General features: G+C 41.3%; 1 protein-coding gene across 2 annotated transcripts in view; it reads right to left on the bottom strand.

Moving 5' to 3' along the window:
* iars1 (isoleucyl-tRNA synthetase 1) overlaps nt 1-20,424 on the bottom strand; it is a 307,104-nt gene that overhangs the window by 48,691 nt on the left and 237,989 nt on the right. For both annotated transcript variants that reach the window (XM_060910911.1, XM_060910910.1), the window contains exons 28-31: nt 19,128-19,223; nt 11,655-11,831; nt 10,961-11,081; nt 7,211-7,336 (exon numbers count right to left, since the gene is read on the bottom strand). In XM_060910911.1, the coding sequence (XP_060766894.1) occupies nt 7,211-7,336; nt 10,961-11,081; nt 11,655-11,831; nt 19,128-19,223 (520 nt within the window). The remainder of the gene's footprint in view (nt 1-7,210; nt 7,337-10,960; nt 11,082-11,654; nt 11,832-19,127; nt 19,224-20,424) is intronic.

The following is a 20,424-nucleotide window of genomic DNA, read 5'->3' as shown; positions in this document are numbered from 1 at the left end:
ATTGGTGACTGACTAAATACTTTTTTTGCCCCACTGTATATGTAAAAATATAACTCACAACAAAAACAATGACATTTGATGAAAATAAATGCAAACACGGAAAGAACATGCAAAACTCGCACAGACAGAAACCGGAGCTCAGGACTGAACACTACAAGACCGCATCACCGCCATGATGCCCACTAAATAAAAGAATAAAATTATCGTTAAAATGAAGGGTCATTCCAGTTTAGTTCATCAAATACTTCCCGCATGACCATCTCTGATTTTCGGGGGAAGATATACTTCTTCATAGGAAAAATACGCAATTTCAAGTCTCTTCAGTCATTATTCGGAGGTGTGTTTAGGTCGTTTTCTAGCATTCTGTATTAAGGGTCCATTTTTAAACTTCAATATCTAGAAAACGACTTGAACTCGGTCCTTCTTTTTTTTTTTTTTCAGGGTAAATACCTGGTATTATATCCCTCATCAAAATATTTCCGTGCAGGGATTGGACAAGGATGGCTCTCATGACATAAAATAGTTCCACTGTTGATTACGCAATGTATTTCGTGACGTCAAAATAAAAATAAAAAATGGACATGGTGCGAGTCTGTCATGGTACATCCTAGATATACCATGAACTGACGTCACAGTTTCAAGCTATACGGCCGACTCGAGTCACAGCTGTGGCTCCGCGAGCATTTGTGTGGTGTGTAGATCTACGTATCATGATCATATCTAGTGAGGCAGGTGATAGCAGGTTGAAGGTCGCTCTGGCGTAAACAACAAACATGGCTGCCTCCAATGAGTTTATGCCGAGATTCGAGCTTAACACTTTCAGTTTGGAATTTTTTGATGAGGGATATCAATCAAATATACCATGCACTGAGAGGCACTGGGAATTATGGATTCTCTTCAGTGACTGGCATAATACTGCACCCCTCACAAAATAGTATTATGCCAGTCAGCCACAGGAGAACCCATAATTTCAACCGGCATATTTGAGGACTACAAATCTATGAATGTGGATTTGCAGGAATGTAGCTCAAGTTTAGCACAAATAGTGTACAATGGGGCCACTGTAACTGGCGCAAGCTGTAGTGGTTTCCCAGCCATAATGCATGCAGTGGATATAAAAAGCATACACATCCCGTTAAAGCCTAGGTCACAACCGGACGTACGATTTTTTGGCCGTGCGATTTTTGGCGTTTCCCAAATCGCTGCGGTTTTTTTGTTCGTGGAGAAAGACGCACGTTGGCCATAAGTTTGTCTTGCAACCTGAAAAAAACGTAAGCGCCCGTAGAGTTTGTTTGACATGACAAAGAACCTCTGTGGCCGGTCTACGGCTCAAAAATCAGCACGTCACATGTGCACCCTCCGTGCATTTCACGCGCGCCCTCCGTGCGTTTCTTGCACGTAGACCTGTCGTAGGAGCACGTATGGCCGGTTGTGACCGAGGCATAAAATGATAGGTTTTTCTGACGTAAAAAAAAAAAATAGACCACGATAAATAATTTCAAAACTTTTCCCACCTTTAATGTGATCTATAACCTGTACAATTCAATTGAAAAACAAACAAATCTGTTCGGGGGAAAAAAACAAAAAAACCATACAATAAGCTGGTTGCATAAGTGTGCACACCCTTAAACTAATACTTTGTTGAAGCACCTTTTGATTTAATTACAGCATTCAGTCTTTTTGGGTTCACACCTGCCATCAATTAAAATGACTCTGATTAACCCCAAATAAAGTTCAGACATTTCCTCAGTTGCATCCTCCAGCAAAAGCCAGGGTTCACAGAGAGCTTACAAAGCATTAAAGGGATCTCATTGTTGAAAGGTATCAGTCAGGAGAAGGGGACAAAAACATTTCCACAGCATTAGATACACCATGGAGCACAGTGAAGACAGTCATCAAGAAGTGGAGAAAATATGAGACAACAATGACATTACCAAGAACTGGACGTCCCTCTAAAATTGATGAAAAGACAAAAGGAAAACTGGTCAGGGAGGCTGCCGAGCGGCCTACAGCAACACTGAAGGAGCTGCAGGAATTTCTGGCAAGTACTGGGTGTGTACTACATGCGACTACAATCTCCCGTATTCTCCATATGTCTGGACTATGAGGTAGGGTCAAAGAAAAACATCCAGGCCCAGCTAAATTTTGCAAAAAATACATCAACTCTCCCAAAAGCATGTGGGAAAATGTATTACGGTCTGATAAAACCAAGGTTGAACTTTTTGGCCACAATTCCAAAAGGTATGTTTGGTGCAAAAACAACACTGCGCATCACCAAAAGAACACCATCCCCACGGTGAAGCATGGTGGTGGCAGCATCATGTTTTGGTGGTGGTGTTTTTTTTTCAGCTGGAACAGGGGCTTTAGTCAAGGTGGAGGGAATTATGAACAGTTCTAAATACCAGTCAATTTTGGCCCAAAACCTTCAGGTGTCTGCTAGAAAGCTGAAGATGAAGAGGAATTTCATCTTTCAGCACGACAATGACCCCAAAAACGTTTTGGAACAGCCCAGCCAGAGCCCAGACCTAAATCCAATTGAAAACCTGTGGGGTGACCTGAAGAGGGCTGTGCACAAGAGATGCACTAGATGTGGCAGGCTGATAGACTCCGACCCAAAAAGACTGAATGCTGTAATTAAATCAAAAGGTGCTTCAACAAAGTATTATTTTAAGGGTGTGTACACTTATGCAACCAGCTTATTGTACGTTTTTTTCCCCCCTAACAGATTTTTTTTTCAATTGAATTGTACAGGTTATAGGTCACATTTAAAGGTGGGGAAAGTTTTTAAATTATTTATCATGGTCTCATTATTATTTTTTTTTACATCAGAAAAACCTATCATTTTAACACGGTGTGTACACTTTTTATATCCACTATATACATCTCGCTATGGCAAAGCTCATCTCATCTCATTATCTCTAGCCGCTTTATCCTGTTCTACAGGGTCGCAGGCAAGCTGGAGCCTATCCCAGCTGACTACGGGTGAAAGGCGGGGTACACCCTGGACAAGTCGCCAGGTCATCACAGGGCTGACACATAGACACAGACAACCATTCACACTCACATTCACACCTACAGTCAATTTAGAGTCACCAGTTAACCTAACCTGCATGTCTTTGGACTGTGGGGGAAACCGGAGCACCCGGAGGAAACCCACGCAGACACGGGGAGAACAAGCAAACTCCATACAGAAAGGCCCTCGCCGGCCACGGGGCTCGAACCCGGACCTTCTTGCTGTGAGGAGACAGTGCTAACCACTACACCACCGTGCCGCCCTATGGCAAAGCTAATAAAATTAAATTTCCTAAAAGAAAATTGACAGCGTGATCTCTGGCAGCAGACTGGAAGACCTGTAGAAACCACAAGTTTAAAGGCAGGGGACTGATATTTTATGCACAGCTTCACATATACAAGATGCAATATACTGTCTGAAATGGTCCAAATCAAATGAATGGTTTCGGGGATATTAACGTTAAAATACAACTTCAGTGTGATATTCTCCAGGTAGGACACCATGTATCAAATCCAAATGGACATTTGTGGGAAGAGCACGTTTCTGTTAATATTATATCCAAAATTTGTGATGGTGTTTTCACTCGTTTTCCCAAAATGAATTTCTGAAATAGGAAAATCCAGCACCCAGTATTCTATATTAAACCTGAGCTACCTTCCTGTGAGTCCACATTCATAGAGTCATTGTACCAGGTATTTACCCTAAAAGTTTGAAGGACCTAGGCTCAAGGAGTTTTTTAGATATTGGAGTTTCATGCTGCGTTCATGTGCTATGGGAAGATGATATTTTCCAGTTGGGAAGTGGTATTTACCAGTGTGTTGTGTTCACATGCTTTTGTTGTTGTTGACAAATTAAAGATGGTGGACCAGATTCAGAATCAGGCCTGTTATTTGGCTAAAACAATTATAGATTGCCTTGTTCATCAGCTGCAGCAGGAATATGAGTTATCAAAAGTCAAAAGGTAAATAATGCTGAATATTTCCTGATCATGACAAGTCGAGATTTTCTGAACACATTGAATGCCACGCAGTTTTTGGAAATTTGGCTGTAGCCACAATGAGAGTAGCCAGTATCTAGATCATTGTTGGTGTTCTTTGGACAGCCACAGAATATTTTGTATTAGGCTATAATATACATATTATAATAATATAATATACATAACATGACTCGTTTAAAAGGTGAGAGTCAGCTTTCCGTAGGTGAAAACCACTTCTTTCTTGGTTCATAAGCTAGTCTTGTACCGCTCGCCGCCATGCTGAAAAGGTTAAAGTTCATCTCATCTCAGCAACTCGTGTATCAAAATTTTCTACGAGTTGCCCAGTGGAAAATACCACAAGAGGGGGCGTTCATGTGTGCTTTCCATGTCGGCGTTTGGTATTTACCATAATTCCCATAGCACATGAACGGACCATCGAAATGGCCCCTTAATACATGATGCTACTAAAAGGCCTGAAAACACCTCCATCTTTGTGCCTTAAAAAGCATTTTTGATAAAACTGTACAGCTGACGCATTACAGGCTTGTAGTACTCGAGTCCGACTCGTGCCCTAATTTTAAGGACTCGTGATTCGACTTGGACTTGAGCACTGATGACTCGGACTCGTGCATTAACTGCATTCGGACTCATAAACTGGAGACGAGGACTTGTTTTTTTTTTTTGTAACATGCCATAGTAATTTGGCATAAGATATTTATATCTACATTCATTTTTATACTAATTTCGTGCAAGAGTGTCACACCTGTGCGCCTTGGCGCATGCATCAGATAGACTCTCGGGCGTGCTTTGGACAGCGCACTTGCCGAACGGACTCTCGAGTGCGCACCGTAAACAACTCGCACCTGCACAGGATTAAGGCGCAATCAGCACGCCAATATAAAAACACACTGACTTTGCGAAGTATTGAGTTGCGTTGCTGACACATCACCGAGCCTTATTTCCTTGTTTGATTTCCTGAGCCCCGATTTCCTGTTTCTCATCTTTGATTCTTCCGAGTCTACGATAGCCTGTTTGTGCCTCGCTCGACCTACTGCCTGTTTCACTGTTTTACGATTTTGCCTGCCGTTCTTGATTGTTTACTGTCTTCACTTGTATTAGTAAACGCACCTTCTGCACTCACATCCATCTGACAGAATACTTCGCACTCCCTGATAAAGAGAATGCACATTCACCTGTTCATACGTCATGTTCAGGAACAAACTAATGCCAATGGCGCTAAAACAGCCACCGTCAAATGGTGCAGCTGGAGTAGGGTGGTCCCGAAATGTATGGGAAAATTTTTTTTATCAAAACATTCCGACCACCCTACCATTTTTTTTTTTACATAGGCTAAAAGAAGGCAACAAGCAAAATTTCAGAAAAATTGGTTAATATTTAGAGGTGCCACACGAGGTTGCAAATCGGGTTAAGCCATTAACATTAGTTGGTGCGTAGACTGTTGCAGAGAAGACCTCAAACCCCCAAAAAGTCACAGTTCTAGAGGGAATATGCCACTTCTATGAAAAAGAAGAGGCAGGAAGAGTTTATAGACTGATAGAAGGTTAACTTTCATGCACTAAGGGGTTCTTAAACAATGAGCACTGATCGTAATATGCTGATGAAGTTGTGAATGTTTTTCTTTCTATGTTTTTCAGATGGCTAGCAACAGTAATACAAGTAGTACCGGTGGTGCAAAGCACAAAACCAGAAAGGACAATTATGTTTGGTTAATTGGTCCCACTTCCAAGGAACTGTCTGGGAGAAAGCTTCCTTCTGCTAGGGAAGTCCTTAGTGTGTTCTTTTATCTCCACAAGATACCATAATACCGAAGGGTTTAGAAAATCACAGACAAGTAATAGCTATTGTTACTTTGAACACAGGAAGTTATATTACTGTATTGTTTGTATTAAATATGAAACAGTTAATAAGCCACATTATTTTATATTGTGTTTTGAGTGAAAACTTTAATGGCTTTGTGGCACCTCTAAACATTGTTCAATCTTAACCAAATTTCGCACAATAACTTCTTTTAGGCAATGTAAAAAAAAAAAAAAAAAAAAAAAAAAAAAGGTAAGGTAACAAAATCCTAAAAAAAAAAAAAAAAAAATTGGGGGACCACCCTAGGCTGGAGTCTTGTTCTCGGACTCGACTCGATGTTTTTTAATGACTTGGACTTGACTCAAACTTGAATACTGGGGACTCGAGACTGGACTCGGACGCGAGATTTAGTGACTCGACTACAACACTGACACATTATATTAAAACAAACAAACAAACAAACAAAAACAACCCCCCACACAACTGAAAACTTAAATAATTAAAAAAAAAAACCAACCAAAACCCTGTGCTGTTGTTTGAAATTGGTAACAGACGCAGTACTGAGTGTTCCAGAAGCTCATTATCATTTATATGCATTATATATTTCTATATCTCACCCCATGTGATGGTCCAAGTGTGAGTATACCCTAGGACGCCTGCCTTGTAGCGTTCCCAAGACCAATTGTCCTCTCGCCCCTGCGCTTTATGTTCTGCTCCCGAGTGCGCTTGACGTCACAATGCAGCTTTACTCGCCGATGACAAGTCGTGGTCATCGATAAGGTGAGAACCAGACCTGTTATTAACCCAAATACTCTCCAACAAATTGAAAAATGCATGCTGTAGCGTTGGAGTTCCATATGGTTCATGATCACACTGTGCACGAGCCCGACTGAACCGCGCCCTAGCACACCTTCTCCAAAAGGTCCAATTAAACCACATCCGAGCGCGGTACAACAAACCGGACTTTGGGGATCGAACGTGCTTGGGTGTGGTACGGCTCAACGAGCATGAGTACACCCCTAGACGAAAGTCCTCAGAAGAACACCGTTGGCGTGTGTAAGGATGAGAGTCCGCACATGCACAAGAGTGTGTTCTAAACAACCTGCATCGATTATGTGCAAATCTTCACATTCCACATAAATCACACAGTGACGCGATTCCATTTCGCACTCTAAAACATCACTCTTTCTTTCTGGTATTTCCATCGTTCGTTTCCTTTTTTCCTTGATAAACAAGAAAATAATTATCAGTATTCGTTATTCATCAATCATTATTTCTCTTGCTGCAATTTCTGTGCGTTATGTTGTGAGTTACTGCATGACTGTTGAATTGACCAGTAAAATGACCGGTTTACGGTAGATAATTTTGGTTTTGCTGGAGGAAAAAAAAAAAGCCTGCCTTACCAGTAGCCTCACTGAAAACAGCCAAAGGACCGTTGTTGAGTTTGAAAATGCTGCGGCAAACCATCTTAAATTTCTCGACGTCCAGTTTGTTGTCTCCCTTGGGATTTTCCAGCAGAACCACTCCTTCTGAGAGAGAAAATAAAACAAGCTAGCCTTTATACTAGCCATGCAGAGACAACGACAAATTATGAACACCACATAACATGATCAGAATTTAAAAAAAAAACAAAACTTTAGGCCATCCTTAAAAAAAAAATCCGTTTCCTGTCCACCGGGTGAGCAAAAAAATTTTCAGTCGGGAGGGAGGGATTTTTTTTTTTAATATATGGATGGATAAGAAATCGCAATGCTGTGTTTGCTTTTTCTTTCAGTACTTTTTTATTACAAAAGCAGACACATTTAATAAAATATGACGGTTTAATCAACTGAAACTTGTACAAAAACTAAGTTAGCATTTTAAATGCTGACTGCAACATTTGCAAAACTTTTACAAAGGTACTTAAAATGTCCGACACACGGACTTTTTGTAGTTCTAAATCGAGCGTTAGGCCTAGTTCGGATGAAATTACACTATTAAAATGATCACTGAATGATTTTTTCTTCTGAATCTTTACTATTTTGTTGTTCGCTAGAATACCATTTTGCGATTTCACACTTCAGCAAATGTTTGAAAACTCCGGATCTCCTTCCTTCATGGTGGCTGCCATTTTTTTGTGCCGCACGGCGCATGCGCAGAGCTGATTCAATTCTATATTCTGCGTGGAATGTAGGGCTTTCCACAAGCACCGGCTGCCGACTACACAATTAAGTCCAGCCGGCTACTTTAATGACTTATTTTTGTAGCCCACAGGCTCGAAATATTAATTTTCGATTTTAATAAAATTAAATGTTTATCTAACGGACTGACAATGTCAAACTGAACCGCACTCATTTAAGTTGTGATTCACGCTGTTTGTACCGATAATAACCACAAATTCCCCGCAGACTTCGTTGATCAAGGGAGAGTAACTCATCCGCGGCCCCGACATGCGGTGTGTGCGCGCGCACTCGGCGGAGGCAGTAGTGTGTCGGGGCCGTCGGAGGGAACAGAAGCAGAGATAACGCTTATTTTGTCTCCGGTAAACCAGTCTTCTCTCATTCAAGTGCTGGCATCAAAAGACACCGCTGGTTGTAAATGAAACCAAACTGAGTCGTTGGAGTGTATTTTCATACACAAATGGAGAAATGTTCGCTGAGTGTTTAATTGTGTAGCCGCCACTGCAGACCGTTGTCGTCATTGTTAATTCATAGCATGCTCAGCTGCGTGAATGTGTCATGCACCGAAAATAAGAGATTTACAAGCCAGGAACGCCTCATGATGCAATACGCAAGAAAAGAAAGAAGATTTACTGCCATTTTACTTTGTATTTGAGTAAAGCGAATAAATAAATGGTCTGTGGAAAATACATTTAATCCTGGGAACTGCGTGCACAGGAGTTTATTTTGTGTTTACTCCCCCCCCCCGGCTGGCTACTTATTTGTCATGGCTGGCTAGTATGAGCCTTAGTAGAAAGCCCTGGGAATGCGGAAATGTCAAGTTCGATTTTAGATTTATGAACCCAAAAAAAAATATCAAAAAACTTGGGGGCGTAGTGGCTCAGGTGGATAAGGCGCCACACCATAAATCCGGGGACCCGGGTTCGATTCCGACCCGAGGTCATTTCCCGATCCCTCCCCGTCTCTCTCTCTCTCTCCTGCTCATTTCCTGTCTCTACACTGTCCTATCCAATAAAGGTGAAAAAAGCCCAAAAAATATCTTTAAAAAAAAAAAAAAGGCGAAAAAACGGCATTAAAAAAAAAAATTTCAACCGCACAAACGGCACTCACCTGGCCGGTGGACCGGAAACAGAACATTTTTTAATAAAGGCCTTAGGTGGATGTCCGGGGAACAAAGCAAACAGATTTAAAAAAACGTTTAAGATGTTGAAGCTGAAATATTTTTAAAAAAGTCGGCATATCAGACGCTCGCTGGCAGTGCTGTGAAAATTGTGCATGCAGACGCTCATCTGAGTTTCCAAACCTGTCGTCGCTTAACTCTTGAATATTTTCTATCATTAAAAAGCTTATAATCTCTGCTTTCTAAAGAAATTTATCTCGTTAAGATCTGTTCAGTACTTTGGGAGTAACGTCAGGTTGAAATTGGTACAACAGAGTAAAAACTCTCTGCTCGCGTGACGTCGGGAAACTCCCGGTGCTTTTTGAGTCACGGGAAAGCGCTCAGGCTCTCTCTCTTCTGATCGGTTTCTGACTGGATTACTCATGAATATCAAATCTGGTAACTTTTATAGGGATGTTCTCTCGTTCTCACTGTTTCTGATGAAGTATTCAGCAAAATCTTCCATCTGCTAGTTTTGATGTTATGCTTCACCGGAGACTTTGAAGTGAGTTTTCATAGCTTTACCTACTTATTTTTTCAAATCAAACTGACTCATGTCAATAAATAACTATTTTAGAATATAACTGTAGTTATTTTGATGAAAATTATTGAGATCTTAGTGGTCGGAATGATATTTAAAAAAAAACAGAAGTCAGAAACGCGAGTGTCGATTTCAATTCAATTAATTGGAATTGTTTACTGGATGTGGCTCAGGCAGTTTTTTCGAGGTTCGCCTTGAAAGCTGTGAATATTAATCAAAACAATAATAATTATTTCATATAAAACACTAGTTGGCCCTACTTAGAAATACAAAGGCCTACAGAGCACAAAGAGGGTATTAGAAATGATCTTTTATTTCTTTATTTTGATAGAGAACGGTAGATGTGAATGACATTCAGTGCTTATTTATGCATATTTTATAATTAACATTGATTTCTCCTTCTCTGTGATGTATAAACCAGAGTTAAGATCAGCTTTATATTGCACAAATAAAGCCATTTGGTGAAACTTTGAAGAAGAGAGTGCACCGATTTAATGTTTTAACCTAATTAGTATAATACTTGCATACTAATTTGCATAACTGTTTTTTAGCAATTTTTCAAACTTTGTATTCAATATACGTTCATCTATGTGCCTGACAATTTCCATGTAAATATCTTGAAAAATAAAAAAAAGTTATTCGGAAAAAACATTTGATCTCATTAGTTAATGAGGCCCATTTCGGACCATGTGATCCGAATACAGAATATTACGGCAGTTTTCTAAAAATTAAGCCGTTTCTTCAATCTCTGATTTGTAATATCTCAAGAACGGATAAACATATTTTAATTCTGTAAAAAGTATGTTGTTCTGCATTCAATTCTGAATTGAATGAGAGCAGTTTCAAGCAATTGGGATTAAATTTTCACCTGATAGGCCTAATAAAAGCATTTAAGATGTTTTTTTTTCCTTAAATGGTAGAAACGGCCATTGGGCATATATGGTGGATTTTTTGAAACATATCTTTAATTGTGTCAGTTTATCCATAAATGTACTGTATCATCCAATAAACATATAAATAAAGCATCATATCATGATTTATTGACATTTAATGAAGGATGTATTGAAAGATTTATTGAAGGATAAACTGAAGGACAGATTGAAGGTTTGAAGGATTCTTATATACAAACTAGATTTACATTTCCTGGAAGAAAAAAAAAAAGTGTTTGCAAAGCAAAAAAAAAATAAAAAAAAATAATAATAATAATATGGAGTGCTTTGAAGCATTGCCCAGAACATTCTTTTCCATTGATGAATAGGGTATATTGGGCAACATATACTGTATATGTCTTTACCTTGTTGTTTGTTGTTGAGATCGACTTGGAGGTTGACGTAAGCGCATGCAGGGCCAGTGAGAGGCACTATGGAGACCCCCGCTCCCTTAATGATGGTCAAATCCAAGTCGGAACCCTTCAACTACACCCAAGCATATCATACTCAATAACCTAATCAGAAACATCACCGTATACACTGTGTTGCCAAAAGTATGTGGACACCTGACATCACACCCATATTTAGGCCTTTGCCAGACTCTTCCTACGAAGTTGGAAGTGCACAGTTCTCTAGGATGTCTGTGTGCTGTAGCATTGCAATGTCCCTTCACTGGAACTAAGAGGCCCAAACATGTTGCAGCATGACAATAACAATGCCTCTGTGCACAAAGTGAGGCCATAGGCTTGGTTTGCCAAGGTTGGTATGGAAGAACTCAAGTGGCCTGTATAGAACCCTGACCTCAACCCCACTGAACCCTGTCGGCGCCCCAGCCCTCCTCATGAATGCTCTTCTGACTGAATGGTCCCTCCAGCCACGCTCCAAAATCTAGTGGAAAGCCTTCCCAGAAGAGTGATTATTATAACGGTAAAGGAGGACTAAATCTGGAATGGGATGTTCAACAAAGCACACATGGATGTAATGGTCAGGTGTGCACAAACTTTTGGCCATATAGTGTACGTTTTAATATATCAGATGACTAAATGTAAGGAAGCGCACCTGAGTTTTCTCTTGGACGATCACACTGGCGTTTGTGGGAACGGGATAAAGCTTTAGGGGAGCCTTTGTAGTGGCAAAGATGAAGTCTGAATGAGCCTGGATCACTTTGTCAAGGTAATCACCTGCAGGCTCTGAGCTGTAGTACACCGTGATTTCGTCAGATGGGACCAGATGACCCTAGAGAGAGAGAGAACATCACTTGAACCCAAATAACCCCATCAACTCCACCATATTGGAAAAATTTCCTTTTATTATTCACAGCCGAAGAGCAGAATCCATTCCATGTACAGAGGCCGTCTTGACCAATAGCCCAAACAGTGGCTCTGTGGCAGTGCTGGGACTTGAACATGAAACCTTCTGGTCAGACCCAGCAACCTCCTGACTCATTTGGTAAGGAGAAGGATTAAACCTTGCGTTTAATTACTGAAATGTTGTAGCCTGATTCCAAAAAAACTTGGATGTTGTGTAAAACATTAATAAAACCAGAATGCAATGATCTCAGATCCTTTTCAACCTATATTCAATGGAATATAATACAAAGACAAGAAATTTAACGTTCAAACTGATAAACTTGTTTTTTTGTAAATCTAGACGCATTCTGAATTTGATACCTGCGACGTGTCAAAAAAAATTGGGACAGGTGCAACGAGAAAAAAGACTGGGAAAGTTGTATAATAATAATACAACCCCGATTCCAAAAAAGTTGGGACAAAGTACAAATTGTAAATAAAAATGGAATGCAATAATTTACAAATCTCAAAAACTGATACTGTATTCACAATAGAACATAGACAACATATCAAATGTTGAAAGTGAGACATTTTGAAATTTCATGCCAAATATTGGCTCATTTGAAATTTCATGACAGCAACACATCTCAAAAAAGTTGGGACAGGGGCAATAAGAGGCTGGAAAATTAAAGGTACAAAAAAGGAACAGCTGGAGGACCAAATTGCAACTCATTAGGTCAATTGGCAATAGGTCATTAACATGACTGGGTATAAAAAGAGCATCTTGGAGTGGCAGCGGCTCTCAGAAGTAAAGACGGGAAGAGGATCACCAATCCCCCTAATTCTGCACCAACAAATAGTGGAGCAGTATCAGAAAGGAGTTCGACAGTGTAAAATTGCAAAGAGTTTGAACATATCATCTACAGTGCATAATATCATCAAAAGATTCAGAGAATCTGGAAGAACCTCTGTGCGCAAGGGTCAAGGCCGGAAAACCATACTGGGTGCCCGTGATCTTCGGGCCCTTAGATGGCACTGCATCACATACAGGCATGCTTCTGTATTGGAAATCACAAAATGGGCTCAGGAATATTTCCAGAGAACATTATCTGTGAACACAATTCACCGTGCCATCCGCCGTTGCCAGCTAAAACTCTATAGTTCAAAGAAGAAGCCGTATCTAAACATGATCCAGAAGCGCAGACGTCTTCTCTGGGCCAAGGCTCATTTAAAATGGACTGTGGCAAAGTGTTCTGTGGTCAGACAAATCAAAATTTGAAGTTCTTTATGGAAATCAGGGACGCCGTGTCATTCGGACTAAAGAGGAGAAGGACGACCCAAGTTGTTATCAGCGCTCAGTTCAGAAGCCTGCATCTCTGATGGTATGGGGTTGCATTAGTGTGTGTGGCATGGGCAGCTTACACATCTGGAAAGACACCATCAATGCTGAAAGGTATATCCAGGTTCTAGAGCAACATATGCTCCCATCCAGACGACGTCTCTTTCAGGGAAGACCTTGCATTTTCCAACATGACAATGCCAAACCACAAACTGCATCAATTACAGCATCATGGCTGCGTAGAAGAAGGGTCCGGGTACTGAACTGGCCAGCCTGCAGTCCAGATCTTTCACCCATAGAAAACATTTGGCGCATCATAAAATGGAAGATACGACAAAAAAGACCTAAGACAGTTGAGCAACTAGAATCCTACATTAGACAAGAATGGGTTAACATTCCTATCCCTAAACTTGAGCAACTTGTCTCCTCAGTCCCAAGACGTTTACAGACTGTTGTAAAGAGAAAAGGGGATGTCTCACAGTGGTAAACATGGCCTTGTCCCAACTTTTGAGATGTGTTGTTGTCATGAAATTTAAAATCACCTAATTTTTCTCTTTAAATGATACATTTTCTCAGTTTAAACATTTGATATGTCATCTATGTTCTATTCTGAATAAAATATGGAATTTTGAAACTTCCACATCATTGCATTCCGTTTTTATTTACAATTTGTACTTTGTCCCATCTTTTTTGGAATCGGGGTTGTAATAATAATAATAATAAAGCCCTGTGATGACCTGGTGACTTGTCCAGGGTGTACCCCGCCTTTCGCCCGTAGTCAGCTGGGATAGGCTCCAGCTTGCCTGCGACCCTGTAGAACAGGATAAAGCGGCTAGAGATAATGAGATGAGATAATAATAAACTCGCCTGTTTGGAACATTCTATATAGGTAAACAGGTTAATTGGTAATTGGAAAGGCTCAGTCGTTCACAAGCAAGGATGGGGTGAGGTTCACCATTTTGTGAAAAGCTGCATGGGCAAACAGTCCTACAATTTAACATCATTTCTCAAATGTACAATTGCAAGGAATTTAGGGATTTCACTTTTGATGATCCAGATCATCATCAAAAGATTCAGAGAATCCAGAGAAATCTGTGTATGTAAAGGGCAAGGCCAAAAACCAACACTGAACACCTGTGACCCTCGATCCCTCAGGTGGCACTGCGTTAAAAACCGACATGCTTGTATAAAGAATATTGCTAGTGTATATGGACTTGGGAACGCTTTGGAAATCCGCCGTCAGTAAATACAGTTCACTACTGCATCTACCATTCAAAGCAAAAGCCATACATCAACAACATTCAGAAATGCTGCCAAATTCTCTAGGTCCAAGCCCATCCGAAATGGACTGATGCAAAGTGGAAAAGCATGCTGTGGTCTGCCGAGTCCACATTTCGAATCGTTTTTGGAAATTGCAGATGTTGTGTCCTCTGGACTAAAGAGGAACAGAAACATCCAGATTTTTACCAGCACAAAGTTCAAAAACCAGCATCTGTGACGGTATGGGGGTACATAAGTGCACATGGCATAGGTAACTTGCACATCTGTGAAGGCACCATTGACGCTGAAAGGTACATACAAGTTTTGGAGCAACATACAGTATGCTGCTATCCAGATGATGTCTTTTTCAGAGATGAAAAAGATGTCTTATTCCAGCCAGACAATGCCAAGCCACATTCTGCATGTGTTACAACAGTGTGGCTTTGTAGTAAGAGAGTGCAGGTGCTAAACTGGCCCGCCTTGAACATGTGTGGCACATTATCTCATCTCATTATCTCTAGCCGCTTTATCCTGTTCTACAGGGTCGCAGGCAAGCTGGAGCCTATCCCAGCTGACTACGGGCGAAAGGCGGGGTACACCCTGGACAAGTCGCCAGGTCATCACAGGGCTGACACATAGACACAGACAACCATTCACACTCACATTCACACCTACGGTCAATTTAGAGCCACCAGTTAACCTAACCTGCATGTCTTTGGACTGTGGGGGAAACCGGAGCACCCGGAGGAAACCCACGCGGACACGGGGAGAACATGCAAACTCTGCACAGAAAGGCCCTCGCCGGCCATGGGGCTCGAACCCGGACCTTCTTGCTGTGAGGCGACAGTGCTAACCACTACACCACCGTGCCGTGTGGTGCCTTATGAAGCACAAAATATGACAACCAAGACCTCAGACTGTTGAGCAACTGAAGTCGAATATCAAGCAAGAATGGGAAAGAATTTCATGTTCAAAACTTCAATAATTAGTGTCCTTAGTTCCCAAACACTTACTGAGTGCTGTTAAAAGAAAAGGTGATGTAACAGAGGTAAACATGCCACTGTCCTAACTTTTTTTGGAATGTTTTGCAGGCATCAAATTCAGAATGAATGTATGTTTACAAAAAAAAAAGTTTCAGTTTGAACATCAAATATATTATTTTTGTATTGTGTTCAATTGGATATAGGTTGAAATGGATTTGCAAATCATTGCATTTTGTTTTCATTGACTTTTTTACGCTTTACTTTTACATTCATGCCATTTTAGCTACGAATTTAAAGAGAGCATGCGAGAGAGAATCAAAATGAGAAAGCATCAAAATGAATGTTCAAGACGTGACACCAAATGGAGTCTGTTCCCAAAATTAAGCCTTTATTAGGTTTAAAACCTTTTTTAGCTCCAACACAAAAAGCCGAGAGAGAGAGAGAGAGAGAGAGAGAGAGAGATGCAGTGGATGTAAAAAGTGTACACACCTCGTTAAAATGATAGGTTTTTCTGACGTAAAATAAATGAGACCACGATAAATCATTTCAAAACTTTTCCCACCTTTAACATGACCTATAGTTAAAGTTAAATTAAAGTCCTTCCCGCGCCGTGTGGCGCATCGGGCGGCGCCGATCTCCGTTTCCGCAGCCCTCGGCCTCTCGCCTATTACAGAGCTAGGGTTACAGTGGGGGGCTAGTCCTCTGGTAACCATAAGAGTTTAACTCCCCACTCGCATCTGTATTGCAGCGTGCCTTGCCAGATGGTAGTAGGTACCATTTTTATGATGGTCTTTGGTATGACCCGACCGTGAATAGAACTCACAATCTCCTGATCAAGAGGTGGACACGCTACCACTAGGCCACTAGCCGGTTTAACGTGACCTATAACCTGTACAATTCAATTGAAAAAAAAAAACCAAACAAATCTGTTTGGGGGGAAAAACATAAAAAATGTACAATAAGCTGGTTGCACAAGTGTACACACGCTTAAACTAATACTTTGTTGAAGCACCTTTTGATTTAATTACAGCATTCAGTCTTTTTGGGTCGGAGTCTATCAGCCTGCCACATCTAGACTTGGCAATATTTGCCCACTCTTCCTTGCAAAAGCGCTCCAAATCTGTCAGATTGTGAGGGCATCTCTTGTGCACAGCCCTCTTCAGGTCACCCCACAGATTTTCAACTGGATTTAGGTCTGGACTCTGGCTGGGCCGTTCCAAAACTTTAATTTTCTTCCAGTGAAGCCATTCTTTTGTTGATTTCAATCTATGCTTGAGATCACTGTCGTGCTGAAAGATGAAATTCCTCTTCATCTTCAGCTTTCTAGCAGACACCTGAAGGTTTTGGGCCAAAATTGACTGGTATTTAGAACTGTTCATAATTCCCTCCACCATTGACTAAAGCCCCTGTTCCAGCTGAAGAAAAACAACCCCAAAACATGATGCTGCCACCACCATGCTTCACCGTGGGGATGGTGCTCTTTTGGTGATGCGCAGTGTTGCTTTTGCGCCAAACATACCTTTTGGAATTGTGGCCAAAAAGTTCAACCTTGGTTTCGTCAGACCGTAACACATCTTCCCACATGCTTTTGGGAGAGTTGATGTATTTTTGTGCAAAATTTAGCCGGGCCTGGATGTTTTTCTTTGACCCAACCTCATAGTCCAAACATATGGAGAATATGGGAGATTGTAGTCGCATGTAGTACACACCCAGTACTTGCCAGAAATTCCTGCAGCTCCTTCAGTGTTGCTGTAGGCCACTCGGCAGCCTCCCTGACCAGTTTTCATCTTGTCTTTTCATCAATTTTGGAGGGACGTCCAGTTCTCGGTAATGTCACTGTTGTCCCATATTTTCTCCACTTCTTGATGACTGTCTTCACTGTGCTCCATGGTATATCTAATGCCGTGGAAATGTTTTTGTCCCCTTCTCCTGACTGATACCTTTCAACACTGAGATCCCTTTGCTGCTTTGTAAGCTCTCGGTGAACCCTGGCTTTTGCTGGAGGATGCAACTGAGGAAATGTCTGAACTTTATTTGGGGTTAATCAGAGTCATTTTAATTGATGGCAGGTGTGAACCCAAAAAGACTGAACGCTGTAATTAAATCAAAAGGTGCTTCAACAAAAGTATTAGTTTAAGGGTGTGCACACTTATGCAACCAGCTTATTGTACATTTTTTATTTTTTTATGTTTACCCCCTAACAGATTTGTTTGGTTTTCAATTGAATTGTACAGGTTATAGGTGGGGGGTGGCACGGTGGTGTAGTGGTTAGCGCTGTCGCCTCACAGCAAGAAGGTCCGGGTTCGAGCCCCGTGGCCGGCGAGGGCCTTTCTGTGCGGAGTTTGCATGTTCTCCCCGTGTCCGCGTGGGTTTCCTCCGGGTGCTCCGGTTTCCCCCACAGTCCAAAGACATGCAGGTTAGGTTAACTGGTGACTCTAAATTGACCGTAGGTGTGAATGTGAGTGTGAATGGTTGTCTGTGTCTATGTGTCAGCCCTGTGATGACCTGGCGACTTGTCCAGGGTGTACCCCGCCTTTCGCCCGTAGTCGGCTGGGATAGGCTCCAGCTTGCCTGCAACCCTGTAGGACAGGATAAGTGGCTGCAGATAATGGATGGATGGATGGATGGAGGTTATTAGTGGGAAAAGTTTTGAAATGATTTATCGTGGTCTCATTTTTTTTTTTTTACATCAGAAAAACCTATTTTAACGGGGTGTATACGATAATGTTTGGCTCTTAAAATTCTACATCCTGAAGTCACGAATATTTAAATTTTCTCTTTTACAGCTTATATTCTTTTAGGAACGTTTATTGAGAAAGCACTTGGAATTCACTTTATTTCAGTTTAACCAACTAAATACCACCAAGCGTGTTTAAAAAACAGCCAGGGTGCATTTTGAAGCTTTTATGAATTATCGTCTCTCCTTCTTCATACGCTACATTTGGCGAAAACACCATAAACACAAGTTTTCTTTCCCCCCCGAAACATTCTGCAACACTCGACCCCCACGAGTCACTGCCTCCTTTAAGGAAAGGATAACAAAAACTCTAATTCCCTCCCATGGAAAATTCCTCCTGTTTTTCAGAGTTTCAATAAGAAAGGAATTCAGGCTTGGCCTATTGCCAGAGACCCCCTTCCACTTCACATGTACATAACATATATGGCATGCGCCAGGCAACAGACTGGAATGGAAAAAAGAAAAAAATGGTGTTTATTAAGGAAGGGGTAAGAATAGGAGAGCAGAAGGAAATCCATCTTACTTTCCTGATTTCCATAACACTTCAAAAAGCAGCATATGTCTCCGAGTGGACTGGGTAATTAAGCTTATTAAACCTGCCCTGCTCCATACACATACAATTCTGGAGTGGAAAAAGTTTTTTTTTTTTTCCCCCAAATAGCAAATGCTCCGAGCCTGGGAAAGGCAAATGAGCCAGACCCCAAGAGGGACGAGAAAAGCAAACAAAACACTGGGTGGAGAAATGGAGGGATGCCAGAGGAATAAAGATGAGTGCAACCAGTCTCTGCGTTAAATTCCTCTTGAGACGTTTAAACAATTATTCCCTTGGTTTATAATTAATGTTGCAAAGTAATATGGCATCTTTTTGAGGTTAAACACTGATAGTGACAGATTTAATGGCGAATCACCATCGTGCTTTCTTACCTTCTTGCGCAGTTTCTGAATGCGGTTTATGACTTCTCGAGCCACGCCTTCATCCACCATCGACTGATCAGGAGTGATGTCTAAGAGCACCAAGAGCTAGAGGGGGGAAAAGATATATCAAAATTATTACACAATCGAAATCAATACCTTGACGTGTTGGATACTGCACGACACCTGCATTTTAGAATTTAGAAAATATTTTATTTTACACTTACTGGAGACTTTTAATACTTGACACTTAAGCCCTTTTTACACAGATATTTAAATAATATTGGCTGGCTTTTTTTTGCGGTATATCAGAGATGTTCCATTCATGGAATATTTCTGATATACCGCGAAAAAAGCCAGCCAATATTATAACAATTATTATAATACATACACATTCCTTTCGGGGGTTCAACGCGTCTTTCTCTTTCAAAATTCTCTCAAAATCTTCCGTGTTTAACGACGCAAACCTGGCAGCCATGTTTGCTTCCAAATTGTCACAGTCGCTCGCTAGTGCAGAAGTTTCACGTCTCTGATGTGTGACGTCATGTTGTCTTGACAACCATGCAATATCGTAAACCATACTGCACACTCATTCTCCATTGGGTAGAGTGACGTAATACACATAGGATAAGCGATATGCTAGCAATATTGCATGCTATCAAACCAAATGAATGAAACCTGCTAGAAGGGAATAGAATATATGTTTTTATTCCGTTGAAAAAGTGTCCTGGATGCATAATAATCCACAATATTGGTGTAAAGACGCTGCCTCAATATTCCAGAGCTTTGTCTGTTTACACTGGAGCGAGCGAGCGAGAGAAAATCAGAGTGAAAGGTAATGGGGAGGAGCGGATTGGAGAAGTTCATGCAAGCAACATGTTTTTGGATCAGAAATATGTTGGAGGAGAAAGTGAAGAGAAGTAGAGAGCGATTTGAGGCACAAAGTCGCATGGACCTTCGATGCAGTAGGTGGAGACGCTTGAATCCGTGCTGGTCTCGAAAAGAAGAATGTCAAAAACATCATCACACCCCTGTCCCACCATGCCGGCTGTCCTTTTTGGCCCTTTTCCACTACCCTTTTTCAGCTCACTTCAGCCTGACACGGCTCGCGTTTCGACTACCTCAGAGCAGCACGACTCAGCTCGCTTCAGCCCTACTCAGCACCCAAAACTCGCACGGTTTTGGAGTGGGGCTGAAGCGAGCCAAACCGAGCCGAGTGAGGCTGGGGGCGTGAGCAGACACTCCCCTGTGCACTGATTGGTGAGGAGGAGTGTCCTCACATGCCCACACACGCCCCGTGAGCACGCTG

The sequence above is a fragment of the Neoarius graeffei genome, chromosome 26, assembly GCF_027579695.1.
Source record: "Neoarius graeffei isolate fNeoGra1 chromosome 26, fNeoGra1.pri, whole genome shotgun sequence".
Classification (NCBI taxonomy): domain Eukaryota; kingdom Metazoa; phylum Chordata; class Actinopteri; order Siluriformes; family Ariidae; genus Neoarius; species Neoarius graeffei.
This window is presented reverse-complemented; position numbering and strand designations above follow the sequence as displayed.